Source organism: Pleurodeles waltl, chromosome 4_2, assembly GCF_031143425.1.
Source record: "Pleurodeles waltl isolate 20211129_DDA chromosome 4_2, aPleWal1.hap1.20221129, whole genome shotgun sequence".
Lineage (NCBI taxonomy): Eukaryota > Metazoa > Chordata > Amphibia > Caudata > Salamandridae > Pleurodeles > Pleurodeles waltl.
Window position 1 is genome coordinate 76,697,035 of NC_090443.1, and position 21,953 is coordinate 76,718,987.

The window sequence follows — 21,953 nt, forward strand, 5'->3', positions numbered from 1 at the left end:
TTTTTGCAGCAGGCATATTAACTCTCTATGCTACTTTTTGTGGAGTCAAAGCTGCCACAAGGCAAAACTCCCATCTCTCTGTCTAGCAGGAACATTAATCACAAGAGGTATCTTGACATTTTAATTGTTTCTTGAAGGCTAAACGCACAAGGAACATTTCAGCAGGTGTTTTTAAATCACTAGTTTCGGAAGTTATTGCTAAACACAGCGCCTCACCCCCCCACCCCGAGTCAGCGCCCGGTGCGGTCGCACCGCTCGCAGCCCCCAAAAGCTGGCCTGTTCTGGACAGTAGTTCATGGTTTCCACTGGTGACTGGCACCCCCACTGCCAGATCCTGGCATCATCAGCTGTTGAAGTGGGGGGTCCGGGGCGCACCTTGCAGTCCGAATGCCAGTCTGTCTCCTTGTGAGAGTGAGTGTCTTGCCGAAAGGGAACTCCTTGGGGAGGGCAAAATCTCTGTTGTTGCTCACAAGATCCTCGCTCAGAGAACCATCGTCTCTGTCCTTGGAGGGTAAGGACATGGAGAATCTTTTGAACTGAGATATGTTCCTTGTGACTCTTTCGCTGCTCTTTTCAGCTGTTATCACGGTTCTCTTGATGGCTGTCACTGTCCACAACTCTGCCTCAAAAAGTAGCCTAAACTTCCCTCCTGGATGATGGTCTTTAACCAATACCCTGTTCCCCACGCAGATGGCACTTTTCTGAGGTCTCTTCTTCCGTGAAGCATAGGCGTTGTTACAGGATCTCTGTGCCATGGACCGGTTCGGGGGTGGGCGTTTGGGTGGTCCATAGAGGGTGGTGGGGGATTACTGTTCTTCCAAAACACAGATGGCTCGGGGTAACTCTGGTGGTGGCATTGGGTGTAGCCCTGTATTCATGGAGAAATGTGTATAGGACGCTTTCAACATTCTGGGATTCTGTTATGGCTATGTGAATGGTCTTTGACAATGTTTTCACAAACCTTTTGATTTCCCCATTGGCTTGGGGCCACTTTGCCGTGATCTGCCGGTGTTTCGTGTTTTGGGCCCTCAGGAACTCTGCCCACTCATGGCATTTTAACGGGGGTCCATTGTCAGTGTAGGTCTTATCAATGAGGCCATGGGCGGCCATCATTTTCTCTATCTTTGGTATTACCACGCAGGCATTTCTTCCACCTGTTGTCCAGCCCTGGGAACCAGACCTTGCTCCGAAGCCAGTTCTTCGATTTCACAATGCCTTTGTGGGCTCCATGTGCCAGAAGGACGGCCCAGGCAGGTGGGTAGTACAAGGCAGGGACCATGCAGTAGGAACCTTCTTCAATTACAGAGATCTTGTGGCAGATGTAGTAAAGGGCTTGCAGCGTGGCTTTGGCCTCAGTGGCACCAAAAGTCGCGGGTGTTGCAGAGGGCGCCAATCACAGGACGGGAGGGCCTCCATGGCCATTTGCAAACGGTTGTCTTGACCGTTGGCTTTCACTGCTTCTGCGAGAGGTATGTGTAGTGGTCTAGCTCGATCCAACACCAGTCTGACAAACTCCTGTGTCTCATTCACTTGTCCGACGTCTCGGATGAAGTCTGGCAGTGCATGGCGCAACAGAAAGTCAGCAGGGTTCCCGGTGCCAGACTGGTACTCTTCGGTGAAATTAAACTCTAGTAGTTGTAGTATCCATTTTTCAATCCACAGTGGCAGCTTGGAGGAAGATCCCTTGAAGAGAGGGAGGAGTGGCTTGTGATCGGTAATGACCATGAATGCGCTGCCATACAGGTACAGGTGAAAATGCTGACACCTCCAGTAAATGTAAATGGTTTTCTTGCTGCTATGTGGGCATCAGTGTGCGATGGGTGCCCACTCTCAACAGTGTTGCTTCTGGGCCAGTAACAGGCTTAAACCTTTTGGGCCGGCATCAACCGCTAGCCGGGGTTCTCGTTGAGGGTTGAAGTATGCCAGAGAAGTGTCTGCAGAGAGGGTGTTCTTCATGTTTTTAAACAAGCACTCCTGGTCTGGGCCTCACACCCAGGGGTGGTTGGTTCTGGTTAGATCCCACAATGGGCCAGTGATGTTAGATAAGTTCCTCATAAAGCGTCCACAGTATGTGACCATACCTAGGAAGCTTCTGACTCCGGAGACAGAGGTGGGGGCTTCCTGGATTTCCTTTACCTTGGCTGAGTCTAGGCCTATTCCGTGCTCTGAGAACTTGTAGCCAATGAAACAGTTGACCCTGTCCTGGAGCTCACATTTTTCATAGTGATGGTTCAGTCTGCGTTCCTGGAGCCTCATGAGCACTGCTAGCAGAAGAGCTAGGTGACTCTCTAGTGTGGGGGCATGCACCAGAATGGCATTGCTGACACTGAGGACTCCCGAAAGCCACTTCAGGACCTCCTTGATGGTGTACTGGAACACCTCAGCCACACTGGAAATGCCACAGTTCAGACGGGTGTACCTCCATAGACCTGTGAAAGTGGAGAAGGTGGTTATGGGTCGGGAGTCTGGGTGCAGCACAATCTGGTGGTAGCCAGACCAGAGGTCCATTTTGGAGAACCACTCAGAGAAAGAGAGTTCCCCGATGATGTTGTCTATGGTCGGGGACCGGTGCCTTTCATGCTTGATGGCTTGGTTGGGCAGGCCTGTCTCCACACAAATGCGCACTGCGTCAGGCTGTTTAGGTTTCTGCACAATGAAAAGCATCTCGTATTGTTTGGTGAGGTCTTCCAGGCCACTGGCATGGATGCTGAATGTAAACTTGACTAGATTCAGACACTGCGCTGTTTGGCAGCTGAGTAGGAACCCAGACCCTTCTTGCGACATGTAGACCATGCTTGTGATTGCAGCTACTTCATGGGTGATGTCTGTTGTGAAGGTGCCGGCTATCTGTAGGGGTTGGTGTTTCCAAAAGCGTATACTTGAACTCGTGTGGGCTTGTGGGGCAGAGGGTCAGGTAGGCTATGGTACACCTCTGCAGCCATGAGTTTAATTGAGGCCCCAGTGTCTACTAGAGCAGTAAGGGGGTCCTCGTTCACTACCACTTGGCATGTGGGTATTCGCCATCTGTCAGTTCTCCCTCCACCCATTGGTCTAACCAAGTGAACCACCTCCTGGTCATCGTCCACGTTGCTCTCTGATGAAGTGGCAGGAAGCACAGCTACTGCTTTGACTGCCTTCTTGAGTGTGGCTGGGTCTATCTTGGGCGACTAGCAACAGACTTTTGAGAAATGGTTCAATTTACCACATGCACTGCAGGTCTTTCCTCTAGATGGGCAGCTGCCCGGTGTGGCAGGTGTCCTTTGCACCACCTGCAAAGTCTGTCTCTTGGCATAGTGCGTGGACAAACACTGAGCAGCTTGCGGCAGATGATGGGCCGCTCTGGACAGCTACTCGTTTGGCTGCAGGCTCCCGTTGTGGCCGGTGGAGGGCGGGCAGTGCCACATGGGAGGAGCTTCATCGATGTGGCGCGAGCCAGGCGCCGTGTGAGGAGGTGGACGAGGGCGGTGGCGAGGTCCTCCTTATCACCAGTGTTGTGTGTGCCGCTGTGACAAAAGAGGCGGAACCGTGATGGTGTGGCACACACGCTTTATTCACCTTCTTCCTGCCATGCCCGTCCATGTCACAGGTTATATACACTTTCCTGGTCAGTGCCACGTCAGCTCGACCAATATACATATTCTTACAGAGGTGGCCAGATGGTTCCCCCCTGCGCGGGACCACCACATGGGGTCGCCCACGTATATCAAACACTACAGTCTAGGCTGCATGTAATGTAAAGGACGCACACACAGGTATCACTGGTACTGTAGAGTGAACCACGAGCGTTCACGCCACGCTTTGTTTATGCCTTCAGGCTGCACCCTGCCCTCCAGTGATGTAGGTGCAACAAAGTATACTAGAGGCCGGATGGCACTCTACACCCACCACCAATCCCCTCCTCCCCCTAACAACACCATAAACAAAAGTTTTGAGGCTGCCGCCAATGCCCACAGAAGGCTTCACACCTCACAAGGGACATCGGCTGAGCAGAACCCCCAATTAGATGGAACAAGGGATTCCAGCTAATTGTGTGCACACCCTGTGATATCAGCTCCTCACCGGGTGACCTTGTGATGGGAGGCGATATCATGTGACACACAGGGTACTGTGAGTTGGAAGATCTGGGAGGAGATGGGTAGAAAGCAAGTCACCTGTCATAGTTTAACTACAACTGCGTAATTAGTGGACTTTTCCTGTTTTTAAGTACACTGGACTATTGAAAGCTCCACTCAAGACAGTGGAACAGCAGTAGGCCATAAACACTGCTGTCAGCCTTTCATTGCCCTAATCCTCGCCCTCTGACTCTTCTGCTCGCTTGTCCTATCACAGGCTATGTGGATTATGTAGGGGGAACACAGCAAGCCTTCCCCCTTTTCCTCCTTCCATTTCTTAAAGTGTGACTGGAGCCTCGGAGGGAGGGGGGGTCTGCTCGGCTCCTGTCTCTCTAGGCTTTACTGAGGTAAAGAAAACAGTTTAGCAGAGAGAAAGAAGCGTTAGGTTTAATACTGCCCACTTTTACAGCTCTTGCTGTGTGCATGTGCTAACAATGGTCAAGCACACACACAGCAAGAGCTGCGAAAGGCACTCAAGCGTCTAAGGCGTGAGGGATTTAATACCCTGCCTCTGCCAGGAGGCTGCTTTTTTATTTAGGACATTCAGCCCTCTTGGGCCAGCATGCTCTAACAGCCCAAAAGTGGCACAATACAAAATGTTGGGCCCCCCTTGCAAAATGTGATGAGAGGCCCGCAAGACTCCTCTATCTCATAGATCTTCAAACGCTTTATACTGAACGGGGGCCTCTAGAACGGCCCGCGCACCGCAGAGGCTGTAGGGGTCTGCACTACACCCTTGCCTTATAGCCCATTCTTAAAGGCAATATCGACGATTAATAGCCTTTTGCCATATTATTGACTTTCACCTTTTGCTCAGGTCTTTAACTGTGGAACGACCCTTTAATGGTTGGTTCAGCTCATTATGGCAGGCTTTAAGGTTCTAGTAATTCTGTGTTGGTTTCTACTTCTGTTTCGTGTATGGGGAAGTCTGAATGTGGTTGTATCTATAGTGCAGTCACCCTCAGATGAAATGCACTTTATCAGAATATATAAACAAATAAAAGTGCCTCGACATTTTAACACAGTGCCAGCACTGGATGTTATGAATTACTAGGAAAAGCACAGGGCCTGGCACGTGCTGAATAGGAGTAAAGGCATAGTATAGGGAGTGTCACCCAAAGCACACTTGAAGTGTGGCTAAGTATCAGTGCAACCATATCTGGATTCCTAAACAATGTCACTTTGCAGTTGGGCTCTACTAGCAAAAGGTTGTTTTTTAAGCATTTGTTTCAATCGAATGGCCTCTCATAGCCTCTTGTGGTGCCATTTGTAAGGCAGCTCCCCACAGTCACCTTACTGTAACACTGCCCCAGGGGATAGCGTCAATTTAAAAGTTGAAGTGTCTAGGGTAAAGGGTGCCACACACTTACCAGGTTCCAAATTCCTCTTCCCCATGAGTCCAACAAAGAAGTCGTGCATATCTCCTGTGAAAAGTCAACAGCGGAATTCAATTAGCGAGCTTTTCTCTGGACTAAGTTTTGCTCTGCGATGCATACTATACGGATAAAGGACTGAAAGTGAGGGGTGCAAAACTAGAGGATGTGGAGACAAGCTGGCACTACCCACTCTGTCCCCTGCCATCTACTGTATGGAGTAATGGATTGTGGCACTTTCGTCTTAAAGTGTCCTGCGTTGATTGGTATCAGAATATTATCACAATTGTTAGCACATGTGAGAGCAGTGTGTGGGTATCAGTAGTAAAATAAAAATAGGGCTTGGAGTCATTGTTGATGTGCATTGACAGAGCTGTCTGTGGTTTCCAATCATGGAATAGAAGAGGGAGCTGCAGGTCAGGATCAATGTGCATTAACAGGAGAGAGTGCGGGACTCATCAACAGGGGCGGTTGTCGTGTCGAGGTCAAAACTGAGATGCATTTGCAGTCCTGCGTCTCGATGAGCGGGAATAAATAGCATGGGTGCTACAGACTAGGTGTGAGACACAGGGCCATATGCACGAACACATTTTCCCATAGACACAGAATGGGCAAAACTGCTTGCTACATCTGGCCCACAATGTCATAGCTGTATTGCGACTCAGGAATGACATTGTCGGTAGTGGCGTAGGTCAGATTTTCAGGTGTATTTGCAGAGGAAACGGGTATTGTAAAATCGGATTAAGGTGTTTTGGCAGACCAGTGGCTTAACAAAATGTAAAGAACCTACCCAAAGCAAAGTACCTGTAAGGGGCCCCCATCCCACTGGACCAGTCAGGGGCCTGTGCTGAGGGGACCCCCCTGAGGCTCGCTCCACACCCCCATCACCGCAGGGGCTTTTGTTATGCACCTGTGGCAGACGTATGTGGCTGGTCGTAGAACTGGAACAGAAGTAGTGGCTGCATGTAAGGGTTGAAATACACAGGCAAATCCCTCTGCTTGTGGGCTTTTGAGTGCGTGGGTGCGAGCGCGTGCGTGTATGTGCGCTCGTGCCAGTCAGTATTGGAATAGCATGCGGTTTTGCAAGTGAATATTAAAATACATTGAGTAAACTATGCGTGTTTCGCCGCACTGAAATACGTTAGTTGCATGGCTTTCAAATAATTTTTGGATTAGCATTAATTAAAATGTGATTGTTTATCGAATGTAAAAAAAACTTTGCCTCGAATTGCATGTGCCTTGCAGCTTGCATTGCTCCTCGCCAGACTTTCTGATTCATGCAAATAATGGGGATTAGCACGTGCAAGAATGACAATGCTGATTATGTTTGCATTATTTTACATTTACATTTTGCGCTTGCAACCACTGTCAGCTAAAATCCACATCTTTGTGCAAGGGCCAAACGAGAGCGAGCTCACTTTGCACTCCATTCTGTATCAGTTATAATGCAAAAATTACAGCAAAACGCAAGTCCTCCAAATAAGTGGCTTCACACTTCCAACGCCACAGGGGTCAAACGTCATCGGCATTTATCCACTATTAGGAAATAACCTGCAATTTTGGAGATTACTGCTCTAAAATCTGCCTGTCCTGGGATTACTGGGCATTTCTCCCTGTTCAATTCCAGTAGCTCTCACCAGCCAAAGTTTAACAAGGCATACAAACTTTATAGCCCTCTACAATTACTGGGAGCAATAACATGTCCATGACTTATAATTCTGACCTCTGCACAAACAAGGGTTTGTGTAGGTTTTGGAAAGCATCGGCCACTAGTAAAAAGGTACTAAATGTTACCCTAAATTAACGGGTTTAACCTTTTTACTTCCGTTGACCACCACTCACTCATTACTGGAATCCAGGGGCCCCATTGAGGTATTGCTATTGAGGTATTGCTGGAAGTTGGGGACTCCCTGACCTAAACAACTGATATGATTTGAACTTAAAACAAAACAAAAAATTACCAAAACAAGTATGCTACAAATACATGCTCAAATATTGAAACATTTTGTTTAATTCACAATCACAGATAGAAAAAGTTTTCACCTGTTTAATCTTGGTACTTTATTTATTATTACTTTATTAAATTCAATGTATTAATTGTAATATCATTTAATTTTGTAACACAGTTGCAGACCCCCTGTGAAGGTATGCAGAGCCCCAAGGGTTTTCAGACCGCAGGTTAAGAACCACTGCCCTAAAGTTTTTTGTGAGATGCTAAAAATCTTTAGAGCAATGCTGACCAGCAACAACAAGGGTAGACCCTTTGCCTTCTCCAGCCACACCTCTGCTTTTGCGATCTGAGAGAAAGCCTGCAGACCATACAGTAGGTCAGATCAGTCTCAGAGTAGGCAGAGGGCAGCAGCACTGGCTACCTTTCTTATAGCAACAAGACTCTTAGGTGGTCGAGTGCTCCAGAATTCTTTTTACCTCCTCGGGCCATCTCCTTGTCTCCTTCCTTATTTTGTAAGGTGAATCGCCTCCAAGAACGGTAGCAATGCAGTATAACCCCATGCAGTCCAGTAAGTGAAATCCAATCCAATATCTGTTTTATTTCAAACACAGCCATTAAACCTCTAACTCCTATATAGGACTGAACTATAAAGGAGCTCCCGAACACACAATCTGTTTTTAGCTCTTGACTACCAGAGAACATAAGCTGTCAGATTGCGAAAGACCATCAGTGGGCTTGCGAAGAATTGACAGTGGGCTTAAAGTCCATCCCATCCCATCCCATCCATTGATTAACATTAGTTGACTTTCTAGTCACTCTTATTTGCTTGATTCTTATTTGATAGTTTTCCATGTTCGATCTTGTATTTGTCCCACTGAAGCATAGCCTCTTTACCATCCTTTTGCTTGTCTGACTTGCATCCTTCCACAGCTCACTTTTAGGGATCACTTTTTTATTTTTTTAGTTAAGCATTCCAGGAGAGTGCATGCGTTTTCTAGGTCTCTCTGTTATGTGCTTTACCTCCACCATGCCCCCTGCATAACACAATCGCTGTGACAGTGTGTCTAAAACACGAGACCTATTGACTTTGCCATTGTTTGTTTTATCTGCCTCTGTGAGAGACAGGTATGTCTGTATGAGTCCAGGAATGTGGGCTCCAAATCAGCTCCTCCTCACTAGAGTCTCATTGCTTGGAGGGAGGAATGCTTTTGGATTCCTCTGCTCTAAGCGAGGGGCAGGTGGGATGCTGCTGCAGGTGAGGCAGGGTCTCCTTCGTGTTACTGTGCACGGGTCACTCATGGTGCCCTCAGGGCTTTGGCTGTATATTGAAATGCCTAGGAGCAGGGTCTCTTTCTGATATTCAGCCTGGTGCTGTGGTGCTGAGGAGATGGTTCTGTGTTCCCTTCCATGCTGTTCTCTGGTTCTTGTCAGTGACTGTAGGCTTTGGTGTGGCTTTGGCACCACCTGGCTCTGTGCCACGTACCCATCATTGGAGGTCCATGTGTGGCATGGTGGAGAACTTTACATGCTACGGGGGTGTTTTCCTTCTGCTCAGGCCTTTTGATGTTGGGCAGGGTGTAGGTGTTTGTGACCACTTTGTGTAGTTAGGGCTAAGCCTATCCAAGGTCTCCTTGTGGTAGGGTGGGGGTAGATCTGTGCCCAAGCACCTGTCACCGGGGGGCTTTTTCTCCAGTTGCACAAGGCTCCTTTTCCCAACATTCCCATTTACCAGTTATAAAGGGATTTGAATCAGAGGGAATGAAAGGCCATGGGTAGGTTGGCGAACCCAAGGTTCCATCCCAACTTTACAGTCTGAAGCGTCCAGATACAGAGATTTCTCAAGCAATTAAACTGAGTTCTCTGGTGACTAATCTGTCAGGCAAATCTTGTCTAATGTAGGATGATGCTACTCCTTTGGAGTCTATGATGCCCAAGTTTTGGTTACTAAAGCAAGCCTTTATGGAATTCAAACTTTCCATAAAGACAGGAACTTATGTCACCTTCCAGTTCCTGGTGCTCTGTGAGGCATTCAATCACAATACCGAATGGGGAGTACTTTACATGTCTTCTGGTGACTAATGAGATGCTGACCAGGCTTTTTAAATGTATCTCTTGACCATCTCTAGGTATCAGCTCTTGCTCTTGGGGTGGCAAATGCAGGTTGATTCTAGATATTGTAGAGAACTTAAAAGGCAGAAAGGGATGTAGAATCCTCTTTGTTCATGTTACGTTTCGCTGATTATGAGCCTCAGTTGAAGGACAGTGGGTTCAATGTATTCAGGTATTGTAAACATCTTGTAATTCTTCACAAACCAAAATTTGACTCCATGATGTTTCTTTTTTGTGCTGACCGAACAGGGCATCCAGATACTCCTGTTGTTACTTTAAGGGTCTCCTCAAGACAAACAACAGCATAGAAAGGAAGTTTACAAGCCTCCTTCTGCTCCTAGCTCACTAAAGGTGCCCAGTCCTGACTCAGATTACCACCACTGCCAGTGGGAGTAATTGCTGACTTTGTTTCCTTAGGGCGATCTGAAGTCGATTCACCATGCAGTCGCAGATCCTAGAGCTTCTGGGAAAGGGACACTTGAGTCACCTGCACAGGCAGAGTGAAGTCAAGATTTCAAAACCTCTGTCTAGTCATGTTCTTGGTGGAGAAGCCCAATGGAGGTCTGGCTTGTGCACATATAATCCTGTGAACAGACATCGCAGGACAGATCTTGTGTATGGAACCTACTTTTGGAACACTGGTTCTTGATGGACATGGGGAAGTCCCACCTCACCTTGCACAGTCATTGTAGGACTTTGGCACCAGCTTCAGAATGGACCTAAGCAGGGATTTGTCTTGCTTTGGACATGATTCATAAGCAGAGGCACAATTTTATACAGATTAAGTCGTTTTTAGAAGCTTATGTGCTGTGATGGCTCTCATTTCAAAGCAATATTGCAGCAGCAACCCTGTTGACTCAATCAGCTTGTCTGTTCTTGGGGAGCCTGGTACAACACAGCCTCAGATTCTGATTCCTCAATCCATGGCTATTCACACAATTCAATTATGGGCTTGCCTGTGATCAGGAAGTAACTCAGTTGGTTGATGAGTCTGTATGCATTGTCTTCTGCCTCCTCTGACACCAGTGGATGAGGCGGTTATGTAATATGTGATTCAGTTTCTGTCCAGGGTCTTTATCTCCGTGAGAGGCTGCATTTCTCCAACAGAAGGGAACTGGAAGCAGGGGTGCCAATTTAGGTAGTGTTTCTGTGTCACCTCCAACCCTTTGAACACTGTTGTATGAGCATGTTTTTATGGTGAACTAATCACAAACTAATTCTGATTCAGAGTACTAATAGGACTACTCTCGTGATCCACAAATACACACAGTGACCACAAATTTAGGGAATTGATTTAAGTGGTAATATTCTTTTCACTTGATAAAGTTGCCAATATGAAGTACGAAACATGTCATTTTGTGTTGTGACAGGATTAATCAATTCTGAGAACAGCCTATGTTATGCTTAGCTACTTACAGAGGGTGTGTTCATTTTTTCTCATCTGGCATCTCTCTCTGCTGTTTATATGTGATCCTGAACAGTTCTCAGGCAGATGTCCCCAGCAGTCACATTACGTTATCTGTGTTCAATGGTTTGTCTCTCCACATTAGCTCAGCATTATGAATGAGGATTGGTTATCCTGACTTGGACTTGTTTATCTCCCATCACAATGTTTTCTGCCTTGTGTGCTGCTTTTGTTTTCTTGATCTTTGGCCCCCTTTTGCCTTCCCATTGATTCATCTGACCCCGAGGGGGATTCCTTGGTATCCAGAGGTTGAGACCAAAGGGGCTTTTTTGGCTTAGATGTCTTGGTTTCTCCTTCTTGTGAAAATATTAATTGATAGAGTATAGGGTCTCTATAAAGTTATATCCTTTTATTGCCCATTGACTCTCACCATCCACTCTCCTGAGTATCAGGTTAAAGGCCTGTCTGCAATTCATAAGTTTTCTAACGAAGTCTCTGATGGATCTAAAAGTCTCTCAGAACTTTAATTTGGATGGTGTATGTTCATCAATGGGTCTCCTTTCACTCTTTAGTGTATGGAAATGTGCCATCCTGGGATTGTGAGGGAGCCCATGTTTTGCTATTTCTATGGGTGAATTAACAAGGGTCTCAATGCTTCCACTAACCTGAGGGTTCTGAAGTTGACTGTCAGGGCTTCATGGGACCCTTGGAGTTCTTTGAACAGGATGGGTTCTCAGGTGATGCCTATGGCTATGCCTCAAATCAGTGTTCATTTCCCCCATGAGATCTTCCACTGGTTCTTCTGAACCTTTGGGAAATGTCTCGTTGAAATTATTATCTCTCAGCGTTGTCTTTCTCGTGGTCATAACCTCCACCAGTTGACTGGAGGAGGGGGGTCTGTGGTTTGCGTTACTCTTTTTCTGATGGTGTTTCCTGACTATAGGTCCAGGGGCTGGCTTCTCATTTACTCTTCCTTCGACCTTAATCCTATCTCAGAGAAGAAACATGCTCCTACTGCTGATGTGCACAGGGTGATGGTATCATTCAGTAAAGAAAAGCTGATTTTTGCTTCTGTGATGCCATGTTTGGTAGTTTTGGTATGACTTGGAAGGGCCTTATATTTTCTGTGCCATCTGTGTAGTATGTGGGTCGGCTCTGTGATATCTACTGCCTTTGGTACAGTTAGGACAAAGCTCTCTCCTTACATTAAGGGGCACTCTACGAGGAGTATTTTTTAGCTGAAGGAAATCTATTATTATTTATTTTTTCTGTAGATCAGCTTCCTTAGCGGTGCCTGGTTCATTCTTCATTATCGTTTGCAGTTTGGAGGAGGTGGCGAGTTGGAGTATGGCTCTAGGGTCCTGAATCTGATTTCTTAGATTAACGATCTGCTTTGTTCCATTGAATTGTATGTGTGCTTAAATTATATTGGTCATGTGTAGTGTTTTTTTCAGTATCTTAATATCCAGTCGAAGACATCAGCATTGTATTTCCCCATGAAGTAAGAAAGAAGAGGAGGAAGTGACTCTAGGAGGTAATGGATTGACTACTTATCAGTCATCTTTATTACTCCTAGGCTACCTTTCCTATTTTTTGGTTTGGTTCCCTCCCACCAGAGTTTGGTCTTGCTTTTTGACTGGAGCTGCTGGCTTGTTGACTATGAGGAAGCAGCATAGGGGGTGTTTTATTGCTCCTCCACAGAGGAGCAGTTGAGAGTTTAGGGGCTTTGTTTTTGAGTTGTATGTCTTTGAGATGTCTTACCTCATGAAGTAAGGAATGAGACAAAAAAGGTGGCCCCTAGCAGTCATGAAGGTTACCGGTGAGTAATTGGACCATTAACGTAGCGTAACATAGCATTAAGGGGTACATAGAAAGTCAAGACAAAGTATCCCTAAGTAAATAAGAGTATCAAACCCTCAAAATGGTGGCATTCCGCGATCCACACATGGCATTGTTTTTTGTGTCAAATTAAAGTGATGGTACATCTTTTTATGCATTCTAGGTAGCGCACAACCACATTACCAGTGTTGCGGCGTGCCATCATGCCGTAGAAGCGGTCACTGGGATAGTCTCTGTCAGTGAGGCGCCGGAGGAGTGCCGGAGACAACCTTTGGGGGTAGAGCTCCATTGGATCTAATAAGAGAGCAAAAGAACAGGAAGTGATCAGTGGAGGTAGACCAAATATTTAAAACAGTGATACTCAAAGTACAGCCCTGTGTCCGCGTGTTGCCCTCCTGTCCTTTACATTCAGCCCCTTGGTCAACAGCAGCACTAGGCTGCTTTTTACTCAGCACGGTACTAACATTAAAGATATATTAAAGAAACAGGAAAACATATATTTTAAAGGTTAATTAAAGTTAAGGAAGGAAGTAACTAGGATGCCCTGCACCACTTAACTTTAGAAACACCTTCATTTTTAAAGACCACTTGCAGCACAAGTGTAAAAGTACAATAAGGTCTCTTCATTCAAATTCAAAAGGTTTATTTCATTAACTTGCAGATCTGTTTCACCTTAGTACATCAGATTATATCAGTGCATTGCGGGCTACTTTTCAAAATGGATAGCTTTCAAACATAAATGTAAGAACATTCATTCTTGCATTCCCCTTCCCGCCCCGACAACAATGCTGAACTTAGAGGTAAATCACTTGGTATATGCACTCTTTGGGTGACCTGCCTTCCTATTATACATGAACATTATTATAGTTTATTAAATCAAATACTGGAGAAAGCTTTGTACTGCACACATCCTGAAGTCATGTATGTAATGGTTCTCTTATATGTGATTATGCAGAAAAGAAGGGAAAGCAAAATAAAACAATTGCCTAGGATTGCACAATGTGGTTATGTGGAGAAGCTGGTTTCATGTTGCGCAATTCAGCCACCAGATGTATTTGCTCTGCTTCACCAACACCCACCTTACCGCCACTGTCCCCCAAATCTCTGACCGCCACCCTGCTGGCATCAGTGCAACCCTCGGTCACACCAAAGACCAAATATTTTGGCCCCTGGGAAAATATTTGCAAGTTTCCATGATTTAGAAGAATACGTGAAAACGTGGGAATATTTTTCAAAAATACTGCTGGTTAACCCTGGAAAACTGCAGAAAAAAATTGCGAATGTACTTGTATATTTCTCAGTTTAATGTCAAAACATTAGACTAATGAGCTGCACTGACTTTATTTATTTTCCTAGTCCCTGAATCTTTAAAAACATGCTATTTGCAGTATGTAGGGCCGTTTTTTCTTCGTGAGCACAGCTCTTTGTAGTCTTCTTAGCATACTAATGAAATCTCCCAGTTCTCACTCACACGCCTCTCTCATGAGCCTTACTGCATATAGATGTCAGAGTCTCTACCAACTCACACACCATGCTAGACACCTATTCCAGGGATTCCAGATCCCAAACTGCGCTCTGCTGCCTGCCCTGCCAGGAGGCGAGGCTCCATGCCATCGTGCCATCAGGCACACTTAAGCAGCCCCTGTGGACCGCTGTGCGGGATCCTATTTCGGGGACCCCAGGTCCCAGGAGGTGGTGCTCCACATCATCGCGCCAAGAGGCGTACTTAAGCGACACAAGTGGACCCCTGTGCGGGATCCTATTTCGGGGACCCCAGGTCCCAAGAGGTGGGGCTCCACATCATCGCGCCAAGAGGCGTACTTAAGCAGCCCCTGTGGACCACTGTGCGGGACGCTCGCGAACAAAGCCCTGGCCAAGGGCTGGCACGTATGCACCCATCCACAGCCAGAAGAGGCTGGGCTGGGCCCACACTCTTTGCAGCTTAATATTTTCTGTCTGTATGAGGAGTGTCAGTGGAAGTGTTAACAGGTAAGAGCACTTGGATTCAATTGGAATAATGGGAAAACGCAAGACCGCTGGCACTACTGTTGTGCCATGACACACAGTGACGATTGATAGCATGTTAGGGAGGGCAGTAGGGATCATCTCCAACAAGATTGCTCTCAAGGAGTGCAGACCTTGGCTCGATACTGGCCCTCCGGCTAGCTGTGCTGGAGACCGTAGTAGTAATGTTAATGACAGTCTCCTAGGTTCTTCTGATCGAAGAGCTGGATTAATGGACCCCCACATTCTCTAGAGGCAGTCACGGATACAGGTACTGGCCCAGAGTTGCTTGGCTCACCCTTTACTCAGTCCATCACCCATTCATGCCAGGGGCTAGCTGCTAAGAGGAAACAACTCACATCACCAAGCACGCGCATGAGCAATCAAACCAGCAACAGAGTCATCAAGGTCAGCTTCTGTCGTGGGTCCAATCTGTCACCCAATCTCAGTCCACTCAGCCCACCCATACACCTAAATACTCACCCCAGGAAACCTCTGGTGTTATTGATGTAGGTGTTAAACTCAGCTCTATCCTGGAGGAGAAGTTACAACCATTATTGGACATACTGGATCGGATCGAGGACCTCATGGCAGGACTGGTAAATGAATGCGGGACCTGCGCTGACAAAAACAGCCGCACACCACGGGTTCCAATTACTCCCGGTCATTCTGTGCCCACTAGTACCCAGGGACCAGTCAATACCGCCACTTTTTTCTGTGAACACAAACTCTTTATCGAATACATCAAATAATAACATTAGATCAGGGGGTCCCCCTGAGCTGACGGGGGGGAAGGTTACTGACATGGCCTAAACAACAGGAGGCAGTCCGACTTTAGCTCACAGGACTTCCATCGCTGGTCCCAACATGTGTGACAGTACCCCAAATGAGGACATACTGAGTCTACAGTCAGCAGCTTGTCCTTATGTCTTAATTTCAGCAGATGCTCCCACTCTTAAACCTGAGCAACATGAAACATGGGACCAGCTGCATAATAAAACTGTCCATTGGCTGAGCAAGCACAAAACTTTTAATGCAAGGGGTACTAATGAGATTATTATGGTGAGGAGGGAGGGCTGGGTGGGGCATTGCGAAAAAACATAATGGGAGATTGCAATGTGAGAGACTTTCAAGACCCCTTATGTGTCTGGAATTTATTGGGCTTTAAGGGTCATAGTTGTCATACTGAAGCCTGTACTGATGCACTGCCCTTAAGATACTTTTACAGGCCAGTGCCCTCCCCCGTGCTCATATGCCCCCTTCAATCAGGCACCGCTGTTTACCTGCACTAATAGGTTTGCATCACTGGGTGACTTAGAAGACATAGAATGACTATCAGTGGAGACACTAGGAGAGTCACCGGTCTACCAGCACTAAGTATCCCACATTGCTGTGTCTCCATCGCGGCCAAGTGCTGTTTGTTCCACTGTGCACCAACTGCCCTCCGGGACACCGCATTGCGGGTTCTAAGCTGGGACATTACAAGGCTGTAGTCAGAGATTGGCCTGCCTGATTGATTAATCTTCATAAAGGGTTATCATGCTGTCATGTTTCAGGAGATCTGGTGTACTCTGCCACCTGTAGTTGATGTATTTCAGTGTTACAGTGTCCCGGCCACACCTTCTTCGCATTGCTGAGCTTCCAGGGGTTTAGTTGTCTGGGTAAGCATAACCAGGGGGTGTGGGGCACATTAGAACTCTTGAAATGTCAAACAATAGCTTTCAGGTTGTACTACTTAAAACTAGTGTGAGTCTCCACCTGTAGTGGTGGCTTTAGCATGGAAACAATATAAAGAGATTACTTTGAGGCGCTAGAGGGAGGTGCTGACATTACAATTGGACATGTTAGCGCAGGCAGCCACTAAGAGAGATAGCAAACTTTTTGGTCCGTTGTTTTAGATCTGAGGTGTAAAAATCAGCAAATTTCTTCATTCACCTGCCATTTTGCTAGCAAAACCTGGGAGGCTTATTTTGCCAATGCTTATGAAGTTCCTTCCTCAGACACTGTTTTTTTAACAGATAGCTCATGACTGAGTGGGTTCTAGATTAGCTTGAGTGAGGTAGAGGGAGCAATCACAATGTCAGCTGCAATACACCAAGCCCTGATGGTTTTTCAATAGATTTAATAAAATGTAATTGTGATTTTTGGGCACCCTTACTGACTAATGTCTTTAATAATCTTGGCTGCAATCAGATTCTGGATTCATAGTCAGCTTCCATCAAAGTGCCAATATTTTAAAAGGGTGACCAGTCCCAGCCTGGCTGTTACAGGTCTATTTCTCTGATTGACACTGAGGCCAAAATCCTGCGGAGGGTTATTTCCACTAGAATTAGGGAGTGAATTAAAGCTGAATCAGTCTTAGATCCCTGTTAGTATGGGTTCAGAAGTAAAGTGGGGACGATTGAGCAATTTTAAACTTTGCATTTAATAATTGGCAAATATAATGTTGCCTAACGTGCCCCTCTTAATTTAGTATTTATGGACTTGACTTCAGCATTTGATTGTGCTAATCACTCCAAGCTATGGTAAATACTTATCTCTCATGGGTTGGATGAAACAACTAGTGCACTTTGTGGCTCATTTGCACAGAGATATGAAGGCAAGAATCAGAATTAGCACTGTAAGTGAAGTAACCAGCTGCTCGGCTGGGTGTGAAGCAGGGGTGTATGCTGGCCTCACTCTTATTTGTTTTATATATCAATGAACTTTGCCCCGTCTTAACCACCATTACTCCTGATGTTTCCAAGATCAGAGGTATGCTGTTGCCTACACTTTTAAATGCGGATGACACAGTGCTTATGGTGAGTGTTGGACTTTTTTCGCTTATGCAGGGTCATCCCCAATCTTTTTGCCTCCTGGCTCCTATTTTTCCTGACCTGTTTCTGTTGGCTTTTGAACTCTGAGCACTTTACCACTGCTAACCAGTGCTAAAGTGCATGTGCTCTCCATGTAAATTGTATAGTTGATTGTTTTTTCCATGATTGGCATATTTGATTTACTAGTAAGTCCCTAGTAAAGTGCACCAGTGTCTATAAATCAAATGCTACTAGTGGGCCTGCAGCACTGGTTGTGCCAACCACATGAGTAGCTCTGTAATCATGTCTCAGACCTGCCATTGCAGTGTCTGTGTGTGCAGTTTTAACTGTAAATTCGACTTGGCAAGTGTACCCACTTGCCAGGCCTAAACCTTCCCTTTTCTTACATGTCAGACACCCCTAAGGTAGGCCCTAGGTAGCCCCAAGGACAGGGTGCAGTGTATGGTTAAGGTAGGACATATAGGCCTTCATCACAACCCTGGCGGTCGGTGGAGAAATGGCGGTAATACGGCCAACAGGCCGGCAGAAAAAAATGGCATTACAAGCATGGCGGTAACCGCCATGCTAAACCGCCACTTCTACATTCCGACCGCCAGGGTGGTAACGATTGCTGGGCTGGAGACTTCGGTCTCCAGACCAGCGGCTGTCACAACACCGCCGGCAGTATCACGACCCCGCGTACCGCCATGGATTTCGTGGGGTTCTGTACTGCCACAAACTCCATGGCCGTAGGCACTATCAGTGCCAGGGAACTCCTTCCCTGGCACTGACAGGGGTCTCCCCCGACCCCCTCCCTCTCCCCAGAGTCCTCCCTCCACACTCTGACCCCCCTACCATCCCCCAAAGGTGGCAGGACCCCTCTCCCCACCCTCCCAACATTGAAACACACCTCTACCCCCTGCATACATACACGCACTCACACACCCCCTCTACACACTCACACTCACACCCCCATGCACGCACACAACACCCCCCCACCCCCCTCCCATAACGGACGATCACCTTACTTGGTCTGGTGATCCTCCGGGAGGGAAAGGGATCCATGGGGGCTGCTCCGCCGCCAGCACCCCGTCACCAGAACACCGCCACACCGAATCATGTGACGTGATTCGGTGGGCGGTGTTCTGATGACGTAGCGGTGGAGTTGGAGCAGCCTCCACTTCCCTGCCGACCGCCAGTGTGGCTGCTGGCGGCTCTCCGTCCGAAAAAGGACGGAGGGCTGCCAGCAGTCATAATACGCTGTGTGGAAAACTGCCTGCACTGGCGGTCTTCAGCACGGCGGTACCTCGGCGGTCTTCCAAAAAGACCGCAGAGGTTAAAATGAAGGCCATAGTAATGTGTTTTATATGTCCTGACTGTGAAATACTGCTAAATTTGTTTTTCACTGTTGCAAGGTCTGTCCCTCTCATAGGTTAATATGGAGCTACCTTTAAATATGATTAAAGTGTAGATTTCCTTCGGGAGCCGATGAACATGTGGAGTTTGTGGTCTCTGAGCTCACAATTTAAAAATACATCTTTTAGTAAAGTTGATTTTAAGATTGTGTGTTTGAAAATGCCACTTTTAGAAAGTGAGCATTTTCTTTCTCAGACCATTTCTGTGATCCTGACTGTTTGTGGATTCCCTGTCTGGGTCAGTTTGACAGTTGGGCTGGTCGCACCTCACACTAGACAGTGACACAAAGGGAGCTGGGGTGTAGTCTGCCTTTTCTGATGAGCCATCTGTGCTAGGAGGGAGGGGAGGAGTGGTCACTTACACATGAAAGGGCTGTGCCTGTCCTCACACAATGCAGTCTCTGACCCACTGGTGAGTGTCTGGGGCCTGGCCTGGGCAAGGCAGGCTTTCACATTCAAAAGATACTTTACTTTGAAGTAGGCCTACTTCAAAGGAGAAATTGGGTATAAGAAGGGCCCCCAAAACCACAGACTTTAGAAACCCTTCTGGAAACAGGAGGAACCTCTGTCTGGAGAAGAGCTGAGGAAGAAGAGCTGCCCTGCCTGTGACTGTGCTTTGTGGAGCTATCCTGCAGTTGCTGCTTCTGCCAGAGTAAGAGGGCAAAGACTGGACTTTGCCTTCCATTTTGAGAAGAAATCTCCAAGAGCTTGAGTTAGAGCTTGCCTCCTGTTGTTTAAAGTCTCATGGACAGCAAAGACTTCTTTCTGCCAACACCTGGAGTCTCTGGAGAGACTCCTACTCTGCCCTGTGTGCCCATCCAGTTCCTGGGACCCTGAAAGGAGAAGCTGGCAGCCTAAGAGGAAGAAATCCACGCACAGAGCGCCGTGCGGGTGAAAAGATTGAGGCTACTCCGATCTGCGGCTGAAGAAAGGACGCACCGCCATTCCGCAACTGAAAAATTACGCTCGCAGGAAACACGACTGAAGAATCGACGCACGGAGCAGGAGAAACGACGCGCAGCATCGCTGACGGAGGCTGGGAGATCACAACCCGCGCTGCGGAGTTTTCGGATCCTCGTGCGGCTGGATTTCTGACTCAAGTACCGCTGTGCGTGGAAAAACAACACAAGGCCCGTCCAGACCTGAGAGTGCTGACCGGATCGACGCATCGCTCTCCTGCGGATAGAAGAAACGACGTGCACAGACCAGGAGAAAGGAGAAATGATGCAAGGTCCCTCTCATGAGTGAAATCAATGCATCGCAAGCCCTTTTTGACACGCATTTGACTGTGCGGGTTATTTTTGACGCACCAAGGGTACTTTTTCATGCTGACAGTGTTAGTGTGTGTTTGAAACTACTTAAAGACTCTTTTTGATTTTTAATTGATAACTTGACTTGTGTATTGTGGATTTTTGTCATTTTGGTCTTGTTTTGTTTAGATAAATATTTCCTATTTTTCTAAACTGGTGTTGTGTCATTTTGTTGCATTTTCATTAAGTTACTGTGTGTGTTGGTACAAATACTTAACACCTAGCACTCTGAAATTAAGCCTACTGCTCTGCCAAGCTACCAAGGGGGTAAGCAGGGGTTAGCTGAGGGTGATTCACTTTTACCCTGACTAGAGTGAGGGTCCTTGCTTGAACAGGGGGTAACCTGACTGTCAACCAAAGACCCCATTTCTAACAGTGAGTATGCCTAAAGCATTCCGTCATCTGGTTTTTGCTGATGTGGATTTTATGGCTGCCCTAGATCTGCTGACAAATTTTTCCAAATCGCATATCATGACTTGTGGGCAAAATGTAACCAGCCCGCTTCTGTCGCTGTGGGCACCAATTGCCTGAGAAGCACAAGCACTTTCTCTTACCTAGGGGGTCACCTTTGCTGCTACAGGATCTTGGGTACCAAACATTATGCAGCACAGGGCCAAATTATCCAAAGAAATTGGCACCTTATGTTGTCTCCAGCTGGCGCTGGGTGGAGGCTCCCTTGCCCCACTACTGCAGATCTACAAATTGTTATTTCGAGCAGACACAGTCAAATTTCTGTTGTGTTTTCTGCTATGATACTTGAGTAACCTAGATGATATCCCTTGCCCTTGTGAAGGCAAGTCTGAGCAATCTATGTTGCACTTTACACTTTTCTGTAATTCTTATAGCAAATATACAAAACCCTTTTTAATCCCGCTCTTAAAAAAGAAGCGTTGTACGAGCAGGCATTTTAAATTGGCTTTTCTGTTTTTTACTGACTATCGGATGACGTCGTGCATGTTGGCTCCTTTTAGAGTTCTCCTGTAAGGGCTAGCACTAGAATGCTTTCTTAATCCAGTTGACAAGACTGCTATATTGCAGGGATGTTATCGGGGCTGCAATGTATATTCTTTTAAATTAATTACTTTTATGTGATGAGTTTTTAACTGTTTTGATTGTTCTGTGACTTTTATGGATGTTCATCTCATCCTAATAAACATATGTTGACTTGACTTGACACGCACCTTGCCACAGTCCCCATTGTGTATTTTCATAATGTGTTGTGGCCGTTAAATAGATTCCGCCATTCTCCAATTTAAAAAAAACAGATTTTAATAGGGAAGGTTACAAGAAGCAAATTCGGGGCATCCTTAGAATGCCACAGAGTGAGCAACCGCAGCATGCAGTCCCTCCATTTAAACGGGAAGTTGTGCTGTTAAATGATGCATTGCAGAGCACTGTTTTAGTGAATAAAACATAGGTTTTATGCATTATTGAAGGGATATGTGCAGCTTTCCTTTACAAGTTTATATATTTCTGAGAGCATCTCAAAACTCTTATTTATGCATTGATGCGTGAATACCTGCTCAACTGGGGACATTTATTTGACGAATTTACAGGTAATAATCTCAAAAACAAATAGAATATACTTTCAAAACAGCTTTAGCTTCCCATGGCTCAAGTTTCAATCCCACGTTCCCCAC

General features: G+C 46.5%; 1 protein-coding gene across 1 annotated transcript in view; it reads right to left on the reverse strand.

Moving 5' to 3' along the window:
* TAC3 (tachykinin precursor 3) overlaps positions 1-21,953 on the reverse strand; it is a 144,783-nt gene that overhangs the window by 31,756 nt on the left and 91,074 nt on the right. The window contains exons 4-5 of the mRNA XM_069230769.1: positions 12,973-13,083; positions 5,483-5,536 (exon numbers count right to left, since the gene is read on the reverse strand). Of these exons, the coding sequence (XP_069086870.1) occupies positions 5,483-5,536; positions 12,973-13,083 (165 nt within the window). The remainder of the gene's footprint in view (positions 1-5,482; positions 5,537-12,972; positions 13,084-21,953) is intronic.